The 23869-nt window shown below is 38.0% G+C and overlaps 1 protein-coding gene across 11 annotated transcripts in view; it reads left to right on the forward strand.

Moving 5' to 3' along the window:
- CCDC91 (coiled-coil domain containing 91) overlaps positions 1 to 23869 on the forward strand; it is a 416368-nt gene that overhangs the window by 282982 nt on the left and 109517 nt on the right. For 8 of the 11 annotated variants that reach the window (XR_009521176.1, XM_060024524.1, XM_060024515.1 and 5 more), the window contains 2 exons: positions 5311 to 5487; positions 10628 to 10663. Coding sequence is in view for 10 of the 11 variants with exons in the window: in XM_060024524.1 (XP_059880507.1) it covers positions 5311 to 5487; positions 10628 to 10663 (213 nt within the window). In the remaining variant the exon portion in view is untranslated. The remainder of the gene's footprint in view (positions 1 to 5310; positions 5488 to 10627; positions 10664 to 23869) is intronic. The other 3 variants (XM_060024519.1, XM_060024525.1, XM_060024522.1) reach the window with 1 other exon arrangement.

Genomic DNA, 23869 nt, shown 5'->3' on the forward strand with positions numbered 1-23869 from the left:
GTGAAGTTCATTAGCGATCCCCACTGTTTGAACCACAGCACGGGCTGCTTTATAGTAGTGGGGTTGAACACCGAGATTGTGCCTTTGGTGTCAGAACAGGAAGAGGTTCATCCTCAATCAGGAGAAATATTTCTCCACCCCGATCAAGAGGGAGAACTGGGAAGAGCCCCTATAATTCCTCAAAGCCCCGTTATTGAGAATTGAAAGGACATTGGAAAGGCTGGTTAGAGGACTGAAGGCACTCAAACACTTAAATTTGTAACAATCTTTCCCAGTGTCCTGGCTTTTTGCAATAATAGCAGAAACTGGGAAAGTTTTGATTTCATTCAGGAATCTTCATTTGCTGGATTTGAAGATTAAGAAATATGGTGTTCTTCCTTTTAGGTGACTCATGTGAAGTGTGAGAGAGCTGGTTTGCTAGATTAATTAAGTCTGAACTAGAGATAGTTTTCCATTTCATCCTAGTCCTTTTTACTAGAAGGGAAAATGTCCCAGTCCAGCCCATTAATAACAGAGTTAAAAGCTGCCCGGGTGGAATCAACATCTGAGGGAAGACCAGAATTTTCTTTAGAAGCAGTCTGAAGTCATGTAGTAGTCATGAACAGGTTCATCCAATGTTTGTGTGCAAGGCTGGATTCTGTTCCAGTCAACAGGCTTTGGTAAAGCCCTAGGAATTGCTCGATGAAGCCACCTAGCGATTGCCTGAACCTGACCATATAAGTTAGACCTTTCAGGATTTTCCCAATTAACAGTTTTCATCCTATGCTGGGCCTGGCCTTAACCAACAAGTATATGAACCAGCTGATATGAGTCAGAGAAACAAGGTTGATAAGTTTGAATGACTATATTAAATTCCTCAGCAAATCTGTGAGGATCTTTGGTTTATTTTGGGAAAATACTTGACTATGGCTTGCAGTTCAGCTTTAATCCAGAGAATATAGGAAATTAAGAGTTGAACTTCTGGATCCTCAGAAGGCTTAATTTTATAGGGAAAAATTCTGAAGAGTTCAGAGGGAAAGGGGGTGGGAAGAGTTTTAGAGAAAAGGAGAAGTTTGACAGGATAATTAGTATGGGGTATAGAGGAGGCATCAGCGGCATAGAAGGGTGGGAGGAAGATGGTGCCAGAGGCACAGTCTGGCCACGAGGATGCAAGGATGAGAGACGAGATGGTACCAGAGGAAGCCAAGGAAGAAGAACCTGAGGCTTTGGGAGCCATTTCATCTTTCTTTAATTGCTGGTTTGCCTCAGTTAATCTTGAAATCTTATTTTGCAGAGAGAGAGTTTTAAGCTTCTGATAATATTGGGAAGCCTTAAGATACCAATCGAAATAGGCATACCACTCAGTTCTGGAAATTTTTGAGCTATTGTGATCTAATTCAGTTTTAAGGAAATTAAGTTTGGGGGTTGCAAAAGTTTCCCATAATGGCCACTGATTTTTTTTTTTTTTTCGGTACGCGGGCCTCACTGCTGTGGCCTCTCCCGTTGCAGAGCGCAGGCTCAGCGGCCATGGCTCACGGGCCCAGCCACTCCGCGGCATGTGGGATCTTCCCGGACTGGGCAAGAACCCGCGTCCTCTGCATCGGCAGGCGGACTCTCAACCACTGCGCCACCAGGGAAGCCCGGCCACTGATATTTTAACTTGCCTTTGGTCAGGTCGGTCCTTTTAGTCAGAAGTGAGCATGAAGGGGTAGGAACTATGGTTTTTAAATACCAGTTTGGCTGGAGTCCCTGTAGGGGTAGCACCCTCAAAATACTTAGTTAACTGGGATCCCATTTCTCAGAGGTTTTTCTCTAGAATAAAAGAACAATTTTCAAACAGCTTAAATAACTTACAGCTCAAAAAGCTTGCAAACTAATACCAGCCAGTTCTAAGGAGACAGCTTGGTGCTAAAGGAGCCAGGCCAAAGGCTTTTACAGGCAATTTCCAGAGAATAACCCCTTCCAAAGGAAGAGGCCGAAGGCTGAAAAACCAATACACTTTTCAGTGAAGAAGTCCCTATTCCCAAAGGAATGGGCTGAAGGCATTTCCAGCCAGCTTCGGTTGAAACAGTGTTATCTCAAAATCAGACCAAAGTTCCAAATGCATGCAGAACAAGGCCTTAGCCAGAAAGACGAAACCTTAAAATAGATTCTGAATAAAACCTGGAGAGCTTCAAACACAAAGAGGGCATGATCTTGGGTCTAGGAGAAGGACGTACCTTCAAACTCCAAGGTCAGCAAGAAAGCAGTGAGTAACAGTGGCTCAGTTGTGGGTACCACATCTGTTCAATAGCCCCAGAGCCTTCAGAGGTCTTCTCTGGTCCCCATATGGGCCACCAAAGTGTTGACCTAAAATAAATAGACTGCCAGATATTTCTCCAGCAATAATGAGTTTATTCAGGAACAGCAGAGAATTGCAGTTTGGGGTCTGCAACCATGGTGAGCCATGTGCAAGTCCCCATACAACAAGGGAGAATGCTTTATCAAGGGGAAAAGGAAGTTGGGAGGGCTGTGGTAAACAGAGTCCGGGGCATTTCATTGGCTGAGTTCTTGCCAGGGAAGTAGAGGAGTCTGTCTTCTTCCTGTTGGACTCTGCCATTGTCGAAGCACTTATAAGGTGAGAGCTCTGCCTTATGGTCCCCTGACACTATTTAATTGAGCTTTCTGTTTATTAATTTTTTAACGGAAATATGGCACTGAGTGTTGAGTTTGGGATTTAGATTTAAATTTAGTAAACAAACGTTGAAAGTCTCATAGGTACAGATCACTGTGCTGAGGTGGATGTTCAAGAATGACTATGATTTTGTCTTTCTTAAAGAATTTACAATCAGGTAAATAAACATTGTTTATGTACTAATAAGGTAAGAAGGAATGCATTAAATTATTATGAGTATATAGATAGTATTTCCATGGCATTCATAGGAGGGTTTTTTTTGTTTCATTTTGTTTTTTTATTTATTTATTTGGTTGCGCTGGGTCTTAGTTAGTTGCGGCATGTGGGATCTAGTTCCTCTACCAGGAATCGAACTTGGGCCCCCTGCATTGGGAGCACAGAGCCCTAGCCACTGGACCACCAGGGAAGCCCCCATAGGAGTTTTTGACAATAAATTTCTTTTGAACTGAGACTTGAAGGATGGCTAACATTCTGAATAGTGAGATTGAATTTTATTCCATAGGTAAGTAGAGACACATTGAAATTTCTGAGTGTAGGTGGGTCATAATGGTAACTGACATTAATTTTTGGGAAATTGGAGCAAGAAAGGCCAAAGGCAGGGAAAGAATTAACAGAGTGCATCTGAAGTTTGCATAAGAAATAGAATAGTAGTAGTAGCTTGGAAAGGAATGAAATAGGCAAATTCTAGAAGTAGTTAGGAGATAGAATCAACATGTTTGGTGTGGATGAGGTGGCCAGTTTGTGAACTGCCAGAATATTCATTCAGCAGCAACATAGAAAGTAATACTATTTCCTTGATACAGAGTTTGAGCTGCCTGTGGTATATCTAGATGATAAAGTCAAGTAGGCAGCTAAATCTACATGACATTTACAGCTCAGTAGATAGGAATCTCCTGAAGATATTAATATGGGTTAGTATAATGGGTTTTTTTGATTTTTGTTTTCCAGCAGAGAGATGGTAATAGTAGCCATGGAAATTATTGTCATGTATAATTACCTCAAAGGAGTAACAAGTAGAGTAACAAGTGGTCCAAGTTCTTAGCCGTGAAAAAACTCCAAAATTTAAAATCCAGAGGAAGGACGAAGTTACAAAGAATTGAAAAGACTCAGCAAAATGCATAGGAGAAATATAAGCAGCAGGCTCTCATGAAAACCAAGAAAAGAGAGGGCTTCACAAAATCAGAAATAATCAACTATATAGAATGTTGCTTTGAGGTCATGAAAGTAAGGATTAAAACAAAAAATATCGTTTGGTTTAAACAACATGGAAGGCATTGGTGAACATAGTAAGAGAGTAATTTAGGAGGAGAATTGTGCAATAAAATAGGAGTTCAAAAAATGGTGACTGTCAGCTTTAATGACTTTTGTCAAATTTAGTTGTGAACTGGAAGCAAGAAAAAAAGTGGTAAGTCTCTCAGGAGTGGGAGGTCGATGGACTTTACTATGTACGATGGTTTCTTGAGGAAAATTCTTGTGCAGCTGTTTGAGTTGCAACTGAAATAGGCTCTTTTTCCATGGAACGCCATTTTACTGAATTAGTAGGGTTATACAGACTTTAGTATTTGGCAGACATTTTGTCCAGAATAAGCAGAGTGAGCCCCGCACCTTAAGGACAAAAACTGACAGTTCTTGTTGCCAATGATAAAATTCGAGCTTTAAAAAAAAATTAGAATTTTAGAAAATTTATTTCTACTTTTTAATAAAGACTCTTCTGATGAGATTGATGGTGTTATTAACAAAAATGTGGCTTTTTTGGTTATAGTGAAATGTGTCAACATCTGGAGGAGATGCATAAGTCATTGAATCAATGTTTGCCAAATAAAAAATGTTTAAAAAATATGTAAAGGATTCATTCAAAATGCAAGAAAAGATTGTAATGTAACAGAGTACAAAAAGTTCATTGACATGATTTTATTTTTCTTATTGCAACTTGCCTTTAAGAACTACCCCTTGTTAAGTTTTGGTGTGGAATCAGAAAGAGTATCTACAGTAATCTCAACTGGCTACTAAATAATTCTCGCTTTTCTTCTACATATATTTGTGAGGCTGGGTTTTTCTTATATACTTCAACTAAAAATATCATTACAGATTTAAAACAGAAGGCAGGTGTAAGAATCTAGGCTCTCTTCTATTAAGTCAGATAGTAAAGAGGTTTATAAACATTCTTCTCACTTTTTAATTTTGGAAAAATGTAGTTATTTTTCATAAAATACAGTATAAATATATAATGCACTTACTGTTATTAATTATAAATGAATTAATAAATAAGTATTTTCTCTTGGTTTGAATATCTAATACGGTAAATCTTAATATGTATAACCCATGTAAACAAAAGCTCTTAGAAGTCCTCTATAATTTTTAAGAGAATAAAGAGATCCTAAGACAAAATAGTTTGAACACTGCTACTTTAGGCCAAGACTTGGTTTCTTTGAAGTTTAGAAATGCCATGGAAATAAGTTGGTTATTTGTATAAAAACAAATAATTAATTTTATTTTACAGCAGTTATTACATATGAGTAAAAAAAAACAATGTCAGAAATAAACCCTATAGGATCAAAATTTTGAGTTTTTTAGGTTAACTCAAGTCTGTCTTATTCAAGGAACTATTGTGGTCACTCATTCAAATATTTTTGTTTTCGTCATTATTTGTTTTGAAGCTTGAGAAAGAAGTGATGAAGGATGCAGTTTTAAAAGCTGTAGAAGAAGAAAGAAAAAATTTGGAAAAAGCCCATGCAGAAGAAAGGGAGTTATGGAAGACTGAGCATGCAAAAGATCAAGAGAAAGTATCTCAGGCAATTCAAACAGCTATACAAGAGCAAAGAAAAATTAGTCAGGTTAGTAAAACTAGTTCTTTATAAATGTTTTCATTTTTCTTATTTTTTGCAAAATAAAGTAGCTTTACTATTATTTTATCATACTTAATCTTACTGGCATAATTATTTTACTTTTGAGTATAATACTTAAACTGAATAATTTTTAATATATCTCTACTTTTCACATTTTTTTTTTTTAGTTTCTCTTTTTTTAACATCTTTATTGGAGTATAATTGCTTTACAATGCTGTGTTAGTTTCTGCTTTACAACAAAGTGAATCAGCTATACATATACATATGTTCCCATATCTCTTCCCTCTTGCGTCTCCCTCCTTCCCACCCTCCCTATCCCACCCCTCTAGGTGGTCACAAAGCACTGAGCTGATCTCCCTGTGCTATGCGGCTGCTTCCTACTAGCTATGTATTTCACATTTGGTAGTGTATATATGTCCATGCCACTCTCTCACTTTGTCCCAGCTTACCCTTACCCCTACCCACGTCCTCAACTCTATTCTCTAGTAGGTCTGCGTCTTTATTGCTGTCTGGCCCCATTTTTTTTGATTCCATATATATGTATTAGCATACAGTATTTGTTTTTCTCTTCCTGACTTACTTCATTCTGTATGACAGACTCTAGGTCTATCCACCTCACTACAAATAATTCAATTTCGTTTCTTTTTATGGCTGACCATGTCCTGGCGATTGTAAATAGAGCTGCAATTAACACTTTGGTACATGACTCTTTTTGAATTATGGTTTTCTCAGGGTATATGCCCAGTAGTGGGATTGCTGGGTTGTAAGGTAGTTCTATTTTTAGTTTTTTAAGCAGCCTCCATACCGTTCTCCATAGTGGCTATATCAATTTACATTCCCACCAACAGTGCAAGAGGGTTCCCTTTTTTACACATCCTCTCCAGCATTTATTGTTTGTAGATTTTTTGATGATGGCCATTCTGACCGGTGTGAGATGATATCTCATTGTAGTTTTGATTTGCATTTCTCTAATGATTAATAATGTTGAGCATTCTTCCATGTGTTTGTTGGCAATCTGTATATCTTCTTTGGAGAAATGTCTATTTAGCTCTTCTGCCCATTTTTGGATTGGGTTGTTTGTTTTTTTTGTTATTGAGCTGCATGAGCTGCTTATAAATTTTGGAGATTAATGCTTTGTCAGTTGTTTCATTTGCAAATATTTTCTTCTGCTCTGAGCGTTGTCTTTTCTCTTGTTTATGGTTTCCTTTACTGTGCCAAAGCTTTTAAGTTTCATTAGGTCCCATTTGTTTATTTTTGTTTTTATTTGAATTTCTCTTAGAAGTGGGTCAAAAAGGATCTTGCTGTGATTTATGTCATAGAGTGTTCTGCCTATGTTTTCCTCTAAAAGTTTGATAGTGTCTGGCCTTACATTTAGGTCTTTAATCCATTTGGAGGTTTTTTTTTAATGTATGATGTTAGGGAGGTCCAAATATCATTCTTTTACATATAGCTGTCCAGTTTTCCCACCACCACTTATTGAAGAGGCTGTTTATTCTCTACTGTATATTCCTGCCTCCTTTATCAAAGATAAGGTGACCATAGTGCATGGGTTTATCTCTGGGCTTTCTATCCTGTTCCATTGATCTATATATCTGTTTTTGTGCCAGTACCATACTGTCTTGAGTACTGTAGCTTTGTACTATAGTCTGAAGTCAGGGAGACTGATTCCTCCAGCTCCATTTTTCTTTCTCAAGATTGCTTTGGCTACTCGGGGTGTTTTGTGTTTCCATACAAATTGTGAAATTTTTTGTTCCAGTGAAAAATGCCAGTGGTAGTTTGATAGGGATTGCATTGAATCTGTAGATTGTTTTGGATAGTAGACTCATTTTCACAATGTTGATTCTTCCAATCCAAGAACATGCTATATCTCTCCATCTATTTGTATCATCTTTAATTTCTTTCATCAGTGTCTTATAATTTTCTGCATACAGGTCTTTTGTCTCCTTAGGTAGGTTTATTCCTAGATATTTTATTCTTTTTGTTGCAAAGGTAAATGGGAGTGTTTTCTTCATTTTATTTTCAGATTTTTCATCATTAGTGTATAGGAATGCAAGAGATTTCTATGCATTAATTTTGTGTCCTGCTACTTTACCAAATTCATTGCTGAGCTCTAGTAGTTTTCTGGTAGCATCTTTAGGATTCTCTATGTATAGTATCATGTCATCTGCAAACAGTGACAGCTTTACTTCTTTTTTTCCGATTTGGATTCCTTTTATTTCCATTTCTTCTCTGATTGCTGTGGCTAAAACTTCCCAAACTATGTTGAATAAGAGTGGTGAGAGTGGGCAACCTAGTCTTGTTCCTGATCTTAGTGGAAATGGTATCAGTTTTTCACCATTGAGGATGATGTTGGCTGTGGGTTTGTCATATATGGCCTTTATTTTGTTGAGGAAAGTTCCCTCTATGCCTGCTTTGTGCAGGGTTTTTGTCATAAATGGGTGTTGAATTTTGTCGAAAGCTTTCTCTGCATCGATTGATGATCATGTGGTTTGTCTCCCTCAATTTGTTAATATAGTGTATCACACTGATTGATTTGCATATATTGAAGAATCCTTGCATTCCTGGGATAAACCCCACTTGATCATGGTGTATGATCCTTTTAATGTGCTGTTGGATTCTGTTTGCTAGTATTTTGTTGAGGATTTTTGCATCTATGTTCATCAGTGATATTTGCCTGTAGTTTTCTTTCTTTGTGACATCTTTGTCTGGTTTTGGTATCAGGGTGATGGTGGCCTCATAGAATGAGTTTGGGAGTGTTCCTCCCTCTGCTATATTTTGGAAGAGTTTGAGAAGGATAGGTGTTAGCTCTTCTCTAAATGTTTGATAGAATTCACTTGTGAAGCCATCTGGTCCTGGGCTTTTGTTTGTTGGAAGATTTTTACTCACAGATTCAATTTCAGTGCCTGTGATTGGTCTGTTCATATTTTCTATTTTTTCCTGGTTCATTCTTGGACGGTTGTGCATTTCAAAGAATTTTCCATTTCTTCCAGGTTGTCCTTTTCATTGGCATAGAGTTGCTTGTAGTAATCTCTCATGATCCTTTGTATTTCTGCAGTGTCAGTTGTTACTTCTCCTTTTTCATTTCTAATTCTATTGATTTGAGTATTCTCCCTTTTTTCTTAATGAATCTGGCTAATGGTTTAGCAATTTTGTTTATCTGCTCAAAAAACCTGCTTTTAATTTTATTGATCTTTGCTGTCGTTTCCTTCATTTCTTTTGCATTTATTTCTCATCTGATCTTTATGATTTCTTTCCTTCTGCTAAATTAAGGGTTTTTTTGTTCTTTCTAATTGCTTTAGGTGTAAGGATAGGTTGTTTATTTGAGATGTTTCTTGTTTCTTTAGGTAGGATTGTATTGCTATAAACTTGCCTTTAGAACTGCTTTCGCTGCATCCCATAGGTTTTGGGTCATTGTGTTTTCATTGTTTTTTGTTTCTAGGTATTTTTTAATTTCCTCTTTGATTTCTTCAGTGATCTCCTGGTTATTTAGTAGTATATTGTTTAGCCTCCATGTATTTGTATTTTTTACAGATTTTTTCTTGTAATTGATATCTAGTCTCATAGCTTTGTGGTCAGAAAAGATACTTGATACGATTTCATTGATACGATTTCAGTTTTCTTAAATTTACGAAGGCTTGATTTGTGACCCAAGATATGATCTGTGCTGGAGAATGTTACATGAACACTTGAGAAGAAAGTGTATTCTGTTCTTTTTGGATGGAATGTCCTATAAATATCAATTAAATCCATCTTGTTTAATGTATCATTTAAAGCTTGTGTTTCCTTATTTATTTTCATTTTGGATGATCTGTTCAGTGGTGGAAATGGGGTGTTAAAGTCCCCTACTATGATTGTGTTACTGTCGATCTCCCCTTTCATGGTTGTCAGTTTTTGCCTTATGTATTGAGGTGCTCCTATGTTGGGTGCATAAGTATGTACAATTGTTATATCTTTTTGGATTGATCCCTTGATCATTGCATAGTGTCCTTCTTTGTCTTTGTAATAGTCTTTGTTTTAATGTCTATTTTGTCTGGTATGAGAATTGCTACTCCAGTTTTCTTTTGATTTGCATTTGTATGGAATATCTTTTTCCATCCCCTCACTTTCAGTCTGTACGTGCCCCTAGGTCTGAAGTGGGTCTCTTATAGACAGCATCTATACGGGTTTTGTTTTTGTATCCATTCAGCCAGTCTATGTCTTTTGGTTGTAGCATTTAATTCATTTACATTTAAGGTAATTATTGATATGTATGTTCCTATTCCCATTTTCTTAATTGTTTTGGGTTTGTTATTGTAGGTCTTTTCTTTCTCTTGTGTTTCCTGCATATAGAAGTTCCTTTAGCATTTGTTGTAATGCTGGTTTGGTGGTGCTGAATTCTCTTAGCTTTTGCTTGTCTGTAAAGCTTTTAATTTTTCCGTCAAATCTGAACGAGAACCTTGCTGGGTAGAGTAATCTTGGTTGTAGGTTTTTCTCTTTCATCACTTTAAATATGTCCTGCCACTCCCTTCTGGCTTGCAGAGTTTCTCCTGAAAGATCAGCTGTTAACCTTATGGGGATTCCTTTGTGTGTTATTTGTTCATTTTCCCTTGCTGCTTTTAATATTTTTTCTTTGTATTTAATTTTTGATAGTTTGATTAATATATGTGTTGGTGTGTTTCCCCTTGGATTTATCTTGTATGGGACTCTCTGTGCTTCCTGGACTTGATTAACTATTTCCTTTCCCATATTAGGGTAGTTTTCAACTATAATCTCTTCAAATATTTTCTCAGTCCCTTTCTTTTTCTCTTCTTCTTCTGGGACCCCTATAATTCGAATGTGGTGTGTTTAATGTTGTCCCAGAGGTCTCTGAGACTGACCTAAGTTCTTTTCATTCTTTTTTCTGTATTCTGCTCTGCAGTAGTTATTTCCACTCTTTTATCTTCCAGGTCACTTATCCGTTCTTCTGCCTCACTTATTCTGCTATTGATCCCCTCTAGAGTATTTTTAATTTTATTTATTGTGGTGTTCATCATTGTTTGTTTCCTCTTTAGTTCTTCTAGGTCCTTGTTAAATGTTTCTTGTATTTTCCCCATTCTATTTCCAAGATTTTGGATCATGTTTACTATCATTATTCTGAATTCTTTTTCAGATAGGCTGCTTATTTCCTCTCCATTTGTTAGATCTGGTGAGTTTTTATCATGCTTCTTCATCTGCTGTGTGTTTGTCTTCTCATTTTGCTTAACTTACTGTGTTTGGGGTCTCCTTCTCACAGGCTGCAGGTTTGTAGTTCCCATTTTTTTTGGTGTCTGTCCTCAGTGGTTAGGGTTGGTTCAGTGGGTTGTGTAGGCTTCCTGGTGGAGGGGCTAGTGCCTGTGTTCTTGTGGATGAAGCTAGATATTGTCTTTCTAATGGGCAGGTCCATGTCTGGTGGTGTGTTTTGGGTTGTCTGTGACCTTATTATGATTTTTGGCTGCTTTTCTGCTAATGGTGGGGTTGTGTTTCTGTCTTGCTAATTGTTTGGTGTAAGGTGTCCAGCACTGTAGCTTGCTGTTCGTTGAGTGGAGCTGGGTCTTGGCGTTGAGATGGAGATCTCTGGGAGATTTTCACCATTTGATATTACGTGGAGCTGGGAGTTCTCTGGTGGACCAATGTCCTGAACTTGGCTCTCCCACCTCAGAGGCACAGGCCTGATGCCTGGGTGGAGCACCAAGAGCCTTTCATCCACACAGCTCAGAATAAAAGGAAGGGAAAACAGAAAGAAAGAAGAAGATAAAACAAAATAAAATAAAGTTATTCAAGTTAAAAATCAGTATTAAAAAATTTTTTCTAAAGTAATAAAAAAAAAATTTTAAAAACGAAAGAAAGAAAGAAGAGAGCAACCAAACCAAAAAACAAATCCACCAATGATAACAAGTGCTAAAAACCATACAAAAAAAAAAGAAAAAAAAAATACGGACAGAAAGAACCCTAGGACAAATGGTAAAAGCAAAGCTATACAGACAAAATCACACACAGAAGCATACTGCTGGCAGAGATTTCCCTTTCTCTTCTTTGTTCGTACAGCTCCTGGGGTTCAGCTTTGGATTTGCACCGCCTCTGCATGTAGGTTGCCTGAGAGCGTCTGTTCCTCCCTCAGACAGGACGGGCTTAAAGGAGCAGCTGATACGGGGGCTCTGACTCACTCAGGCCGTTGGGAGGGAGGGGCACGGAGTGCGGCGCGAGCCTGCGGTGGCAGAGGCCAGCATGACATTGCACCAGCCTGAGGTTCTGCGTGTTCTCCTGGGGAAGGTGTCCCTAGATCACGGGGCCCTGGCAGTGGCGGGCTGCACAGGCTCCCAAGAGGGGAGGTATGGATAGTGACCTGTGCTCGCACACAGGCTTCTTGGTGGTGGCAGCCTCTCATGCCCGTCTCTGAGGTCTGCGCTTCTAGCCGCGGCTCGCGCCCATCTCAGGAGCTCCTTTAAGTGGCGCTCTGAATGCCCTCTCCTCGCTCACCAGGAAACAAAGAGGGAAGAAAAAGTCTCTTGTCTCTAAGGCAGGTCCAGACTTTTTCCCGGGCTCCGTCCCGGCTAGCTGTGGCGCACTAACCCCTTCAGGCTGTGTTCACGCCGCCAGTCCTATCCCTGGGATATGACCAAAGCTCGAGCCTCAGTTCCCAGTCCCCGCCTGCCTGGCGGGTGAGCAGACAAGCCTCTTGGGCTGGTGAGTGCCGGTCGGCACCGATCCTCTGTGCGGGAATCTCTCCACTTTGCCCTCCGCACCCCTGTTGCTGCGCTCTCCTCCATGGCTCCGAAGCTTCCCACCTCCGCCACCCGCAGTCTCTGCCCGCGAAGGGGCTTCCTAGTGTGTGGAAACCTTTCCTCCTTCACGGTTCCCTCCCACTGGTGCAGGTCCCGTCCCTATTCTTTGGTCTCTGTTTTTTCTTTTGCCCTACCCAGGTACGTGGGGAGTTTCTTGCCTTTTGGGAGGTCTGAGGTCTTCTGCCAGCGTTCAGTAGGTGTTCTGTAGTTGTTCAACATGTACATGTATTTCTGATGTATTTGTGGGGAGGAAGCTGATCTCCCATGTCTTACTCTTCTGCCATTTGAAGCTCCTCCTTCACTTTTTAATGCTGATAATTTTACCTTTTTACTCTATATTCAAAGAAGTAGAATCCAAATTTATGTTTAGTCATTGGAACTACATTGTCTCCTGTTTAATATGCTTGTTTTTCTTTTTCACAAACACACATACACATATAATCAAAGTAAATAATATATATGTGTGGAAAAGAGTTTGATTTATTTATGTCTAATTTATATTTCTATATACCTGTAGTTGGTAGTAATAATAGAAACTCACAAATAACCCCTGTAGTCTCATAAGATATATACATATCAAGAAATATGGCCTACATACAAAGTAACTTTTGATTACTATACTGAACAATTAAAAATTGTATTAGTTTAATTTTCCATAATTGAATTTGCATAGTACTAATTTGTGTTTAGTCTTTTCTTTATATAGGGATGAGATACCTAAATAAATTTTTCCTCCAACAAGTGTAAAAAGCAAAAAGTAACATTCATAGGAGTCTTTGTTTTACATAATCAGAGCATCACATGTATTTCCATTGTTCATTCAACCATACATGGTAAATGTGACTGAAATGACTAAGTTTATTTTTTTTTAACTTTTAAGAACAAAAAACCCAGAAGATTTTCTTTCCACTCATTAACTAGTCTTAATGAAGCCCTAGGAAGCAGTGCTTCTAATATCCAGGATCAGTGTTATATATTTTTTTTAAATGTCACTTAGGTTTACTCTAAAGAACACACAGTTATCCGTTTATTACGAAAATGAAACATCTGTAAGTAACGTCTATAACAGCATAACAGTAATGTGGTAATAGAGTTTATCTTTTTTTCTTTGCTTTTTTCCACTAGAGTAGTGATTATTTTCCAATTCTTTCTGTAACGTATGTTAGTGTCAACAAATATATCTTACATATATGTTTAATCGTCTGTCAGTTCAGTTGGTTGGAATTCCATGCCAGTAATGTCAAGATCATTGCTTAAGTCCTGATTTGCGAGAGTTTACTTAAAGCTTCTTTGTGACCACAGACCACTCCTTTAACCTCACATAGATGTGGGCTATTAGTCACCATGAAATTGGGAAAGAGAGCATGAATAAATCCACCCATGTTCATCACCCAAAGAAAAAAACGTATATCTTTAAGAGTACCCTTCTCTGTGAGTTTGTTAGGCGCCTTCTTGTCGATAAGAAACACTATAGTAAATGATAGACTTTAAAATTCATTCTCTATAGGCTCAGAGTACTGTGAAGATAATCCATTCATGTCATGAATAATACATATGTTTATTTTCTTACAAATGGTTGCATATTTTGCTAGAGAGAGAGAGGGAGGGAAAAAACGTGTGTGTGTGTGTGTGTGTATGTGTGTGTGTGTGTGTGTATTTAACTGCCTTGTAGCTGACAGTTGAAGAGAGAAGATCTATGGCAGAAAGAGCAATGTTGCCAGGTAACTCAGATTTTCAACAGTGAGGTTGTCCTATCAAATGTATTTCAAGTCTTCCTTAAACAGCTCACTGCTTTTATTCTCACATGGTTACAGTAAGAACTACAACGAAACAACTCTTAGCCCCTTAAACTTACTTCATAGTCCTATTCTAGAAAATTGACAAATGACTTTTCTTGGGAGCCAGATGGAGCTAATATATCTTTTATGTCTTTTATTTACTTAGACCAGCAGGGTAAGCAAATAAGTTGCCATGTTCAAACTTAGTGTTTGGTGTTTTACATTAATAATTGGAAAGACTGCCTATAATATTCCAGGGACTGTACTTATTTCTGGGGATACAGTAGTTAAAAAAAAAAAAAAAATTCCCTACCTTCTTGTGGAGAAAACTGACAGGAAACTATTAAAGGTATAATAAAATGTGAAGTAATGATCAATGTCATGAAGAAAAATGAAGCTGTGTAAGAGCTAGAGAGTGAGGGAACCAATATAAAAATAGGGTAGTCAGGTAAGGACTCTAAGGAGGTCTCATTTGAGCTGAGGCCTGCCTTGAAGTGAGGAGTTTACTTCGAGACTAGCTGGGGTAAAAGTGTTTCACACATGGTGAATAGCAAGTGCAAAGGCTTTGAGGCAGAAAGATGCTTGGTGTAATTAAAACTGTGTGGCACTGTTATGGATATAGACACACAGACCAATGGAATAGGATAGAATACAGAAAGAGACACAAAGTTTCCTGTAATTTACAAATTTGTAAAAATGAAGTTACAAATTAGATAAGTTACTGTAGCACATCAGGGTTTTTAATCTGGGTTCCATGGAAGGGGGCCCTAGACAGTCTGTGAATTTACTGAAATTATGCAAAATTTGTGTATATGTGCAGATTTTTTTTTCAGAGATACTCTATAGCTTTTATTAGATTCTCAAAAGTATTTTACTAATTAACCGAGAAAAGATTAAAAATACAGTCATCCCTTGGTATCTGTGGAAGACTGCTGCCAGGACCCACTGTTAATACCAAAATATACCAACTCTCAAGTCCTAAAATCGGCCCTCCATACTGCAGTTCTGCATCTGTGGATTCAGCCAGCCATGACTCATGTAGTACTGTATGTGTATTGGAAAAAATAAAATACACGTTTAACTGGACCCATGCAGTTCAAGCTTGGGTTAATCAGGAGACAGCTGTAATTGCAACTGGCTGCCCATTTCCTCCTGGACTTTGTATACTAAAATGAATTTTAGATAGATTAAATATTTAAATCTAGAAGTTTAATATATTAAAAAGAAACTGGGAAGCCTTCCCTGGTGGCGCAGTGGTTGAGAGTCCGCCTGCCGATGCAGGGGACATGGGTTCGTGCCCCGGTCCGGGAAGATCCCACATGCCGCAGAGCGGCTGGGCCCGTGAGCCATGGCTGCTGAGCCTCTGCGTCCGGAGCCTGTGCTCCGCAATGGGAAAGGCCACAACAGTGAGAGGCCCGCATACTGCAAAAAAAAAAAAGAAAAGAAACTGGGAAAATATTGATACTCTTTGAAAGGGAGAGTTGAAGCAGGACTTCTGGAATGGCAAGACTAAGGACCTGTGCAAATTAGCTTCTTCAGAAGGGCAATGAGAATGCTAGCAAAAATCGTCAAAATCAATTTTCTCAGATCTCTGGGTGTTAACCAAAGGTCAACAACCCAAGGAGTATTTATTCAAGAAAAATAGTTAAATCTCAGTAAGAACAGCAGGCTTTGTAGAGTTTTAACTTGCCTTATTCCCATTCCCTACTCCGCAGAAGTATGGTAATTTTAAAAGCTAGTATAGCCTCACAATCATGGTAGCTGTGAAAATCAGCCATGTAAAAGCCACTGAAGGGGGCATAATAGGTTTAGAGCTCCAGAAAAACTGTGTCTCCAGAGAATTGTTACTGCTTGGCCTGACAGTTCCCTATAAGGTCTCCGTTCACAGGGCTTATTGATATTTGACCTGACTCAGAGTTTGCTCAGTGGAAAAAGCCCTATACCCAGGATGTTTGTCAAAAACAATAAGTGGCAATTGTTTAACCTCTCAGCTGCCTGGGACAAAAATAACAGTTGGGGCAAACAAGAGACTGGCCAAAAAACTTAGGAGAGAAGTCTGTGAAATGTGATTGCCATAGATAACTTTGCAAAGCTCTTTCTTTTAAAAATGTTCCTGGAATTCTTGAAGGTCACATACATGTACAGGATTGTGCACATGCCCAGGAAAGAACTGAGAAGGTCCTAATCTCTCACCTCTGGCTAACTTTGATTCTGTGCAAGCAGAAATTGAAGGCTAAGGCAGAGTTGTAAACTGTCAGTGTTGAAGGTATGCTCCAACACATAGAGGTCCTTGGCAAATACTAAAACACTTACCAGTTCATGGTATTTAAGGAAATCTCTGTCTAATCATTAGCTGACCCCTGAGCTAACCCAGCAGAGACTTCAGTGGCTACAGTAAGACAAGGAATACAGACTGCAGAATTAGTACTAAATGAAAGTTCCTAAACAGACAAGCAGCACAATTATTCCTGGGGAATGGATGAGATCTAATTTCTAGAGTTCCTGCATTACATTATTTCAAATATCCAGTTTTTATCAACACAAAATTATGAGATATGCAGAGAAACAGGAAGGTGTGCTTAGAAACAGGAAAAATAAGTCAATAGAAACTACAATAATGTGGGACTTAATAAACAAGGACTTTAATCTGCTATTATAAATAGTTCAGAGAACTAAAGGAAACCTTTCTCAAAATTTACAAGCCCTCATCACATACATTTATATTAGGTATGTGTTCTCTTCAGAAAATAACACTAGAATCTTTTGAAAAGCTGCTCTGTTAATTTTTCAAAGTGCACCCTTTTGCTGTAAAAGCAAGGTTTCATGTACATGGGTGTATACTTCCTTTCTTACTGTTACCTGCAGTTATAGAGTACTCATCATTTTGTTGGAGGGAAAGGCCCTAACCTCCTATCTTGTAGTTTATATTTCTCTTACAGCATATGTCTGATTCAAGTACTTACTTGTTTGACTGACTGTCCCACTGAACTGAGAGCTTCGTTAGTGTCTCAATCATATTTATGCACTTTGGAGGTCCTAGAATAATATATAGCTCCTAGAATGTGTTCATGAGCCAAAGTATCATACTAGTGAATGTCTAATCAACCAAATGTAATTAAGTAATTGACAGTACTATAGTCTCTTGGTGAGATCATCAGGTATCACGGTAATTTTCCTGTGTATCCTCTATAACATAGAGTCATCAACACAGAAATCCTCAGCATGTGTTATATGGTTGTTCCTTTATTACTTACTCTCACAGTAAATATTCTTACCAAACTTTGGCAAGGACTTTAGGAAGTAGTGACAAATATTAAAATTCCTCAACATGTATTGGATCAGTTACCTTCCCATTGTCTCCTTTTTATTCCTCCTGAGAGACCAGTTTGATATAGATATATAGTAAAGATATAGCAGTGGGTAGATTCTTAAAAGCAAAATAGAGTGAGAATTAATGAATTAGCAGATACAGTAGAAATTATCCATATGCGTAACAGAGAGAAAAGTGAATGGAAAAAAAGGGATTTAGGAAGTACAATGAAAATGTACTACATGTACAAAATGTAAACTATACATATATTGCATATATCTGTATATACGTATAGTACATTGCATTCTTAGTTTTAGCTCATATTTTTTAGTTTTCTGGAATTTTTATTTATTTTACTCAAATGTGTCAGTTTGTTTATTTTGGCTCAATCTTAGAATCAGCAAATGCCCTCAAGACAAATTAACTTTGGGCTAATGTCTCTGTCTTCTCCCAGATCTTTTTTTTTTTTTTAAATAAATTTATTTATTTGTTTATTTTTGTCTGCATTGGGTCTTCGTTGCAGTGCACGAGCTTCTCCTTGAGGTGGCTTCTCTTGGCGTGGAGCACAGGCTCTAGGCACACGGGTTTCAGTAGTTGTGGCATGCGGGCTCAGTAGTTGCACAGGTGCAGTAGTTGTGGTGCACGGGCTTAGTTGCTCCGTGGAATGTGGGATCCTCCAGGACCAGGGCTTGTACCCGTATCCCCTGACCTGGCAGGCGGATTCTTAACCACTGTGCCACCAGGGAAGTCCTTCTCCCAGATCTTGAAACACTAGTTTTTAGTATCTAATAAGATCTTTGATGCTTTTAAAATATTTTGGTCTATTTTCTTTTATTTGGATCAGCTTCTTTAGTTTTCTAAAGCAGCGGTCTTGGTGTTAATTATATGTACACCAGTATTAGGAGACCCATTGTTATCATATCATAAGGCAGAATTTGGAATCCCATATTTATCATAACACAAAAGAGAAAGAAATAAAAAATGAGATGGAAATATAGTGCATTGAATTATTTACTAGTTTAAAAATTGAATGGCAATATTTCTTCGTGAAAAGTGTACATGGTTTGGGCTTCAACTTTGAAAAGACAGTGCTAATTTAATGACATGCTTGAGCATGTCTAAATGAAATTGCCATGTGTGGCCATGGTCTTTGAAACCCTTTAAAAACCATGGTTTTGTTCTCATTCTTCGACCCATGAGAGCTGGAACTTGGTATGCCTTTCACATACCAAATTCTTTTTGGATAAGAGATTTGCCATTATGAACTCTCCACAATTTCATGCCCATCAGACCTGAAGTCTTTCATCATTAATAAAGTCTGCTACTCTTCTCCTCCCCCGATACATACCCTAGCCTTCCTACTTGTGACTGATATGCCTAAAATATGGTCAAGGCATCTAGGCATATCAGTATTAAAGTTTAGTCAAGCTTGTTCTTATTTCATTCTTTTACTAAAGGCTTTTGCTAATAGTATTCAAAAGAAAAAAAAAAACTGATCCTAGAGCACAAAATTTTATGAATCCTCCATCTTTAGGAAACCACTAATTTCTTCTTCCTCACACTTGTCGAAAATGATCCTCATTCTTAGTGTTGATAAGTTTCTACTGATATAACCTCCCTATGGGTTATCAGAAAAAATTAATATTATAATAGATATATAGGTAGGTGAGAAGTTAGGTAGGTAGGTTAACTGTCCTAAAAGAGTATGCCAGTTACAGAATAAACCACAATACATACATTCTTGGATTAGGTCTATGTACAATTTTTTCTAGAGGGACAAGGATGAAAATTCACATCAACCCCCAAGTTTGGGAAACATTGCATTGACATTTTAATGCTGACATTTTAGGGGTTCACTGAACACAAACACAAAAGATTGTAGAAATTTTTATTCTATCTTGAGAGAATGCTCCAGACTCTCAGTGGTCTGGACTCCAGTTGGAGTAACATTGGTTTTCACTATATTTCAAAATAAGTGGTTTGCAATAAAGTGAACTATACTATCCAATAGAATAGAATAGAATTTAGATTGGTGTCCATATTGCCTTGCCTTTCTCATAATAAACTCATCACCAGTGAGTTTATCATCAGCATGTTCAATTTTGCTCAACCAATATCTAGCATGTAAGATGTCACCATAGACAGTGTGATTCATGTGAGTATCATTGTAAGATTTTGATGCCCTTCATCTGTCTTCTGTCCACGTGTTGTTTATTTTAGGATGTTAGCTAAACTATTTTAATGGAACTTTTTCTTCAGCTTTGCACAAAATAGCAAGATAGTGGTGCTGGTGGTGGTAGTGCTAGTGGTGGTAGAGATGGCAGTAATTATAACAATATTGGCTATCATTAGTTCTGAGATACTTTTTAAATTATTTTACATGTTTGATCTCATTTAATCCTCACAACCACCTTATGAGATAAAAACTATCATCCCCATTTTTACAGATGCAGAAATTAAACCTCAGGAAGATTATGTAACTTGCTCAAGGCCATAGTAACTCCTTAGAAGAGGCAACAGGCCAGATTCAAAATCAGGCAGCCGTACTCCAGAGGCCTTACAACTTGCCACTACCCTATTCTCTCTCCCAGTGTGCTCATCCTGGAATAAATACAAATACATCTTATTGATAATTAAAGTATAGATAATTTCAGTAGGAAAACATGAGGGAGCTATTTTTATTTCTTTATTCATTCAGTAATATTTATTGACCTTCTGCCATGTACTGGCACTTTGGGAAGTTGTGGCATATAGCATTGAACAAGATAGACCAGGTCCCTTGGCACTCATAGAGCTTATGTTCAAGTTGAAAATGCCCTACGATAAATAAGGTAATTTGTTATAATGATACGGACTTTGAAGAAAAAATCAGGGTTATGTGTTTGTTTGAGGGTAGGTGGTAGGGGACTTTTAGATACAGAAGTTAGGAAAGAAGCCAGACTCAAAAAAAAATTGCATGCTGCATGATTCTGTTTACAGACATACCTCATTTTATTGTGCTGCACTTCACTGTGCTTTGCAGATGCTGCATTTTTTACAAACTGAAATTTTGTGGCACCCCTGCCTTGAGCAAGTCTATTGGCACTATTTTTCCAAGAGCATTTGCTCACTTCATGTCTCTAGGTCACATTTTGGTAATTCTTATAATGTTTCAGACTTTTTCATTATTATTATATTTGTTGGGATCTGTGAACAGTGGTCTTTGTTGTTACTATTGTAATTGTTTGGGGGCGCCACTTACCACACCTATATAAATCGGCAAACTTAATCTATAAATTTTGTATGTGTTCTGACTGCTCCACTCACCAGCCATTTCCCTATTCCTCTCCCTCTCCTTGGGCCTCCCTATTCCCTGAGACACAACAATACTGAAATCAGGCCAATTAGTAATTCTACAGTGACCTCTAAGTGTTTAAGTGAAAGGAAGAGTCACAGGTCTCTTACTTTAAATCAAAAACTAAAACTGATTAAGCTTAGTGGGGAAGGCATGTCAAAAGCTGAGACAGGCTGAAAGCTAGGCTTCTAACACCAAAGAGTTAACCAAATTATGAATGCAAAGGAAAAGTTCTTCAGGGAAATGAATAATGCTACTCCAGTGAACACACAAATAATAAGAAAGCAAAACAGCCTCATTTGCTGATACGGAGAAAGTTTTTCTGGATAAAATATAAAGCCAGCCACAACATTCCCTTAAACCAAAGCCTCACCCAGAGCAAGGCCCTAACTTTCTTCAGTTCTATGAAGGCTAAAGGAGGTGAGAAAGCTGAGAAGAAAACTTGGAAGCTAGCAGAAGTTGGTTCATGAGGCTTAAGGAAAGAAGCCTTTTCCATAACATAAAAGTACAAGGAGAAGCAGCAAGTGCTGATGTAGAAGCTGCAGCAAGTTATCCAGAAGATCTAGCTCAGATAATTCATGAAGGTGGCTACACTAAACAACAGATTTTTAATGTAGATGAAACAGCCTTGTATTGGAAGAAGATGCCATCTAGGACTTTCATAGCTAGAGAGGAAAAGTCAATGCCTGGCTTCAAGCTTCAAAGGACAGGTGACTCTCTTGCTAGGGGCTAATGCAGCCGTTGACTTTAAGTGGAAGCTGGTGCTCCTTTACCATCCTGAAAATCCTAGGGCCCTTCAGAATTATTCTAAATTTGCTCTGCCTATGCTCCTTATAAATGGAACAACAAAGCCTGGATTACAGCACATCTGTTGACAACGTGGTTTACTGAATATTTTCAGCTCACTGTTTCTACTACTCAGGAAAAAGATTCCTTTCAAAATATTACTGCTCTTTGACAATGCACCTGGTCACCCAAGAGCTCTGATGGAGATGTACAAAGAGATTAATGCTGTTTTCATGCCTGATAACACAACATCCATTCTGCAGCCCATGGGTCAAGGAGTAATTTCAGCTTTCAAGTCTTATAATTTAAGAAATAGATTTTGTAAGGCTACCATAGATACTGATTCTTTTGATGGATCTGGACAAAGTAAATTGAAAACTTCTGGAAAAAATTCACCATTCTAGATGGCATTAACAGCATTCAGATTCACAGAAGGAGGTCAAAATATCAACCTGCAGGAGTTTGGAAAAAGTTGACTCCAACCATCCTGGATGACTTTGAAGGATTCAAGACTTCAAAGTGAAGGAAGTAACTGCAGATTTGGCTAACGCAGCAGCAGGGTTTGAGAGGACTGACTCCAAATTTGAAAGAAGTTCTACTGTGGATAAAATGCTATCAAACAGCATTCCGTGTTACAGAGATCATTTGTGAAAGGAAGAGTCAATCAGTGCAGCAGACTTCATTGTTGTCTTATTTTAAGAAACTGCCACGGCCTCCCAGCCTTCGCCACCCACCACCCTGATCAGTCAGCAGCCATCAACCTTGAGGCAAGACCTTCCATCAACAAAAAGATTACAACTCTCTGAAAGCTCAGATAATGGTTAACATTTTTTAGCAGTAAAGTACTTTATGGCATGTATTTTTTTTTAGATATAATGCTATTGCACACTTAATAGACTGTAGCAAAGTGTAAACCTAACTTTTATGTGCTCTGGGAAACCAGAAAAGTTTGTGACTCGTTTTATTGCAATATTCGCTTTATTGCCATGGTCTGGACCCGAACCTGCAATATCTCCAAGGTATGCCTGTATATGAAATTCTGTAGAAGGCAAAATTAATTTGGAGGAAAGAAATCAGTAGTTGACAGGGAAGAGATTTGATGGGAGGCAGTTTGAAGGTGATGGAGATGTTTTAATCATAATTGTGGTGGTGCTTACATTTGATTTGACAGAATGTATCAAATTATTTCATACCAGTGAATTTTACTGTATGTAAATAATATTTTAATAAAGCTGATTTTTTTAAAAAACAAATGACTACCAAGAATAAATGATTGAATAGATAGTGACTTCAGATGGTGACTTCATTTACTGAAGTGAGGAAGGGTTCAGTTTTAGGGAGATGAAATCTAACTTGTGCAGACTAAATTTGAGGTGCCTGTTCATAACCCTGGAAGAAATGTAAAGTAGGCGGTTATAAACGTGGGTCTGGACCTCAGGTGAGTTGTCAGGGCTGGAGACCGAAATTTGGGATTGACAAGCTTATAGATGATATTTAAAATCAAATAAATAAAAAGAAAATTGTTCTGGACAGTGACATTCTTTTATGGAATGTGGCCATTTTTCTAACTAGAAAAACATACCTCCACTTCAGATTAACTGTGTAATAGTGGAAACGGTCTCACACTACTGATTGATTGTTGCATTTCAGATGAAATTGGGAAGGTATTAAAGTTATCTGGTGCTTTCTGCATCACACTGTTTATTACCCAGGGTTGAGTGGCCAGTCCTTTATCTACATTTTATGGGAAGCTCAGGGCACCAGCATGACAGCAGCTCCTGCCACCTTCTGACCAGCTCCTCTCTGGTTTCAGAGGTTGTCACTCATTCTGTCCGCTGGTTCTTTTGCAGCTGTTTGGGATCCATTGAGCCTGAAGAGCTACTGTCCAGGGAACTACAAACTGCTTGAGTACTGATTGAAGGGTCTGGCTTTATAAAGCCTGGAATGTATTTACTAATTCTAAGATTTAGGTCACTTCACAGCACTCAAAGCTTTCTTTAATTGAAAGAATTCTGAAAATAAAACTTGTAAGTAGCAGCACTTAACATCTTTGGCCACTAAGTCACACTAGAAATGAGGAGAGGAGAGTGTATGGCAAAGCAAAAAACAATCAGTGTAAACTTAAGCAACTTCATTTACTCCTGAGAAATGCAAGGGAAAAAACAGCTTCTGCTTCCCAATTTACTTCTAGATTTTGTCTGTATTAATAGTGACTTTAACTGAGGAGAGAAATGTTAACCTACGACCAAAAACAGGCTACCTAAGGATTGTGGCACCTATTTCTCCAAACGCATTTGAGAGATGATTTGATTTGATTTGGCCTTGGTCATAAATTAAGACCAAGTCACAGTGTTGATCATAGGCTTGTAGTTTTTTTCCTGAT

The sequence above is a fragment of the Delphinus delphis genome, chromosome 11 (genome assembly GCF_949987515.2).
Source record: "Delphinus delphis chromosome 11, mDelDel1.2, whole genome shotgun sequence".
Taxonomy (NCBI): domain Eukaryota; kingdom Metazoa; phylum Chordata; class Mammalia; order Artiodactyla; family Delphinidae; genus Delphinus; species Delphinus delphis.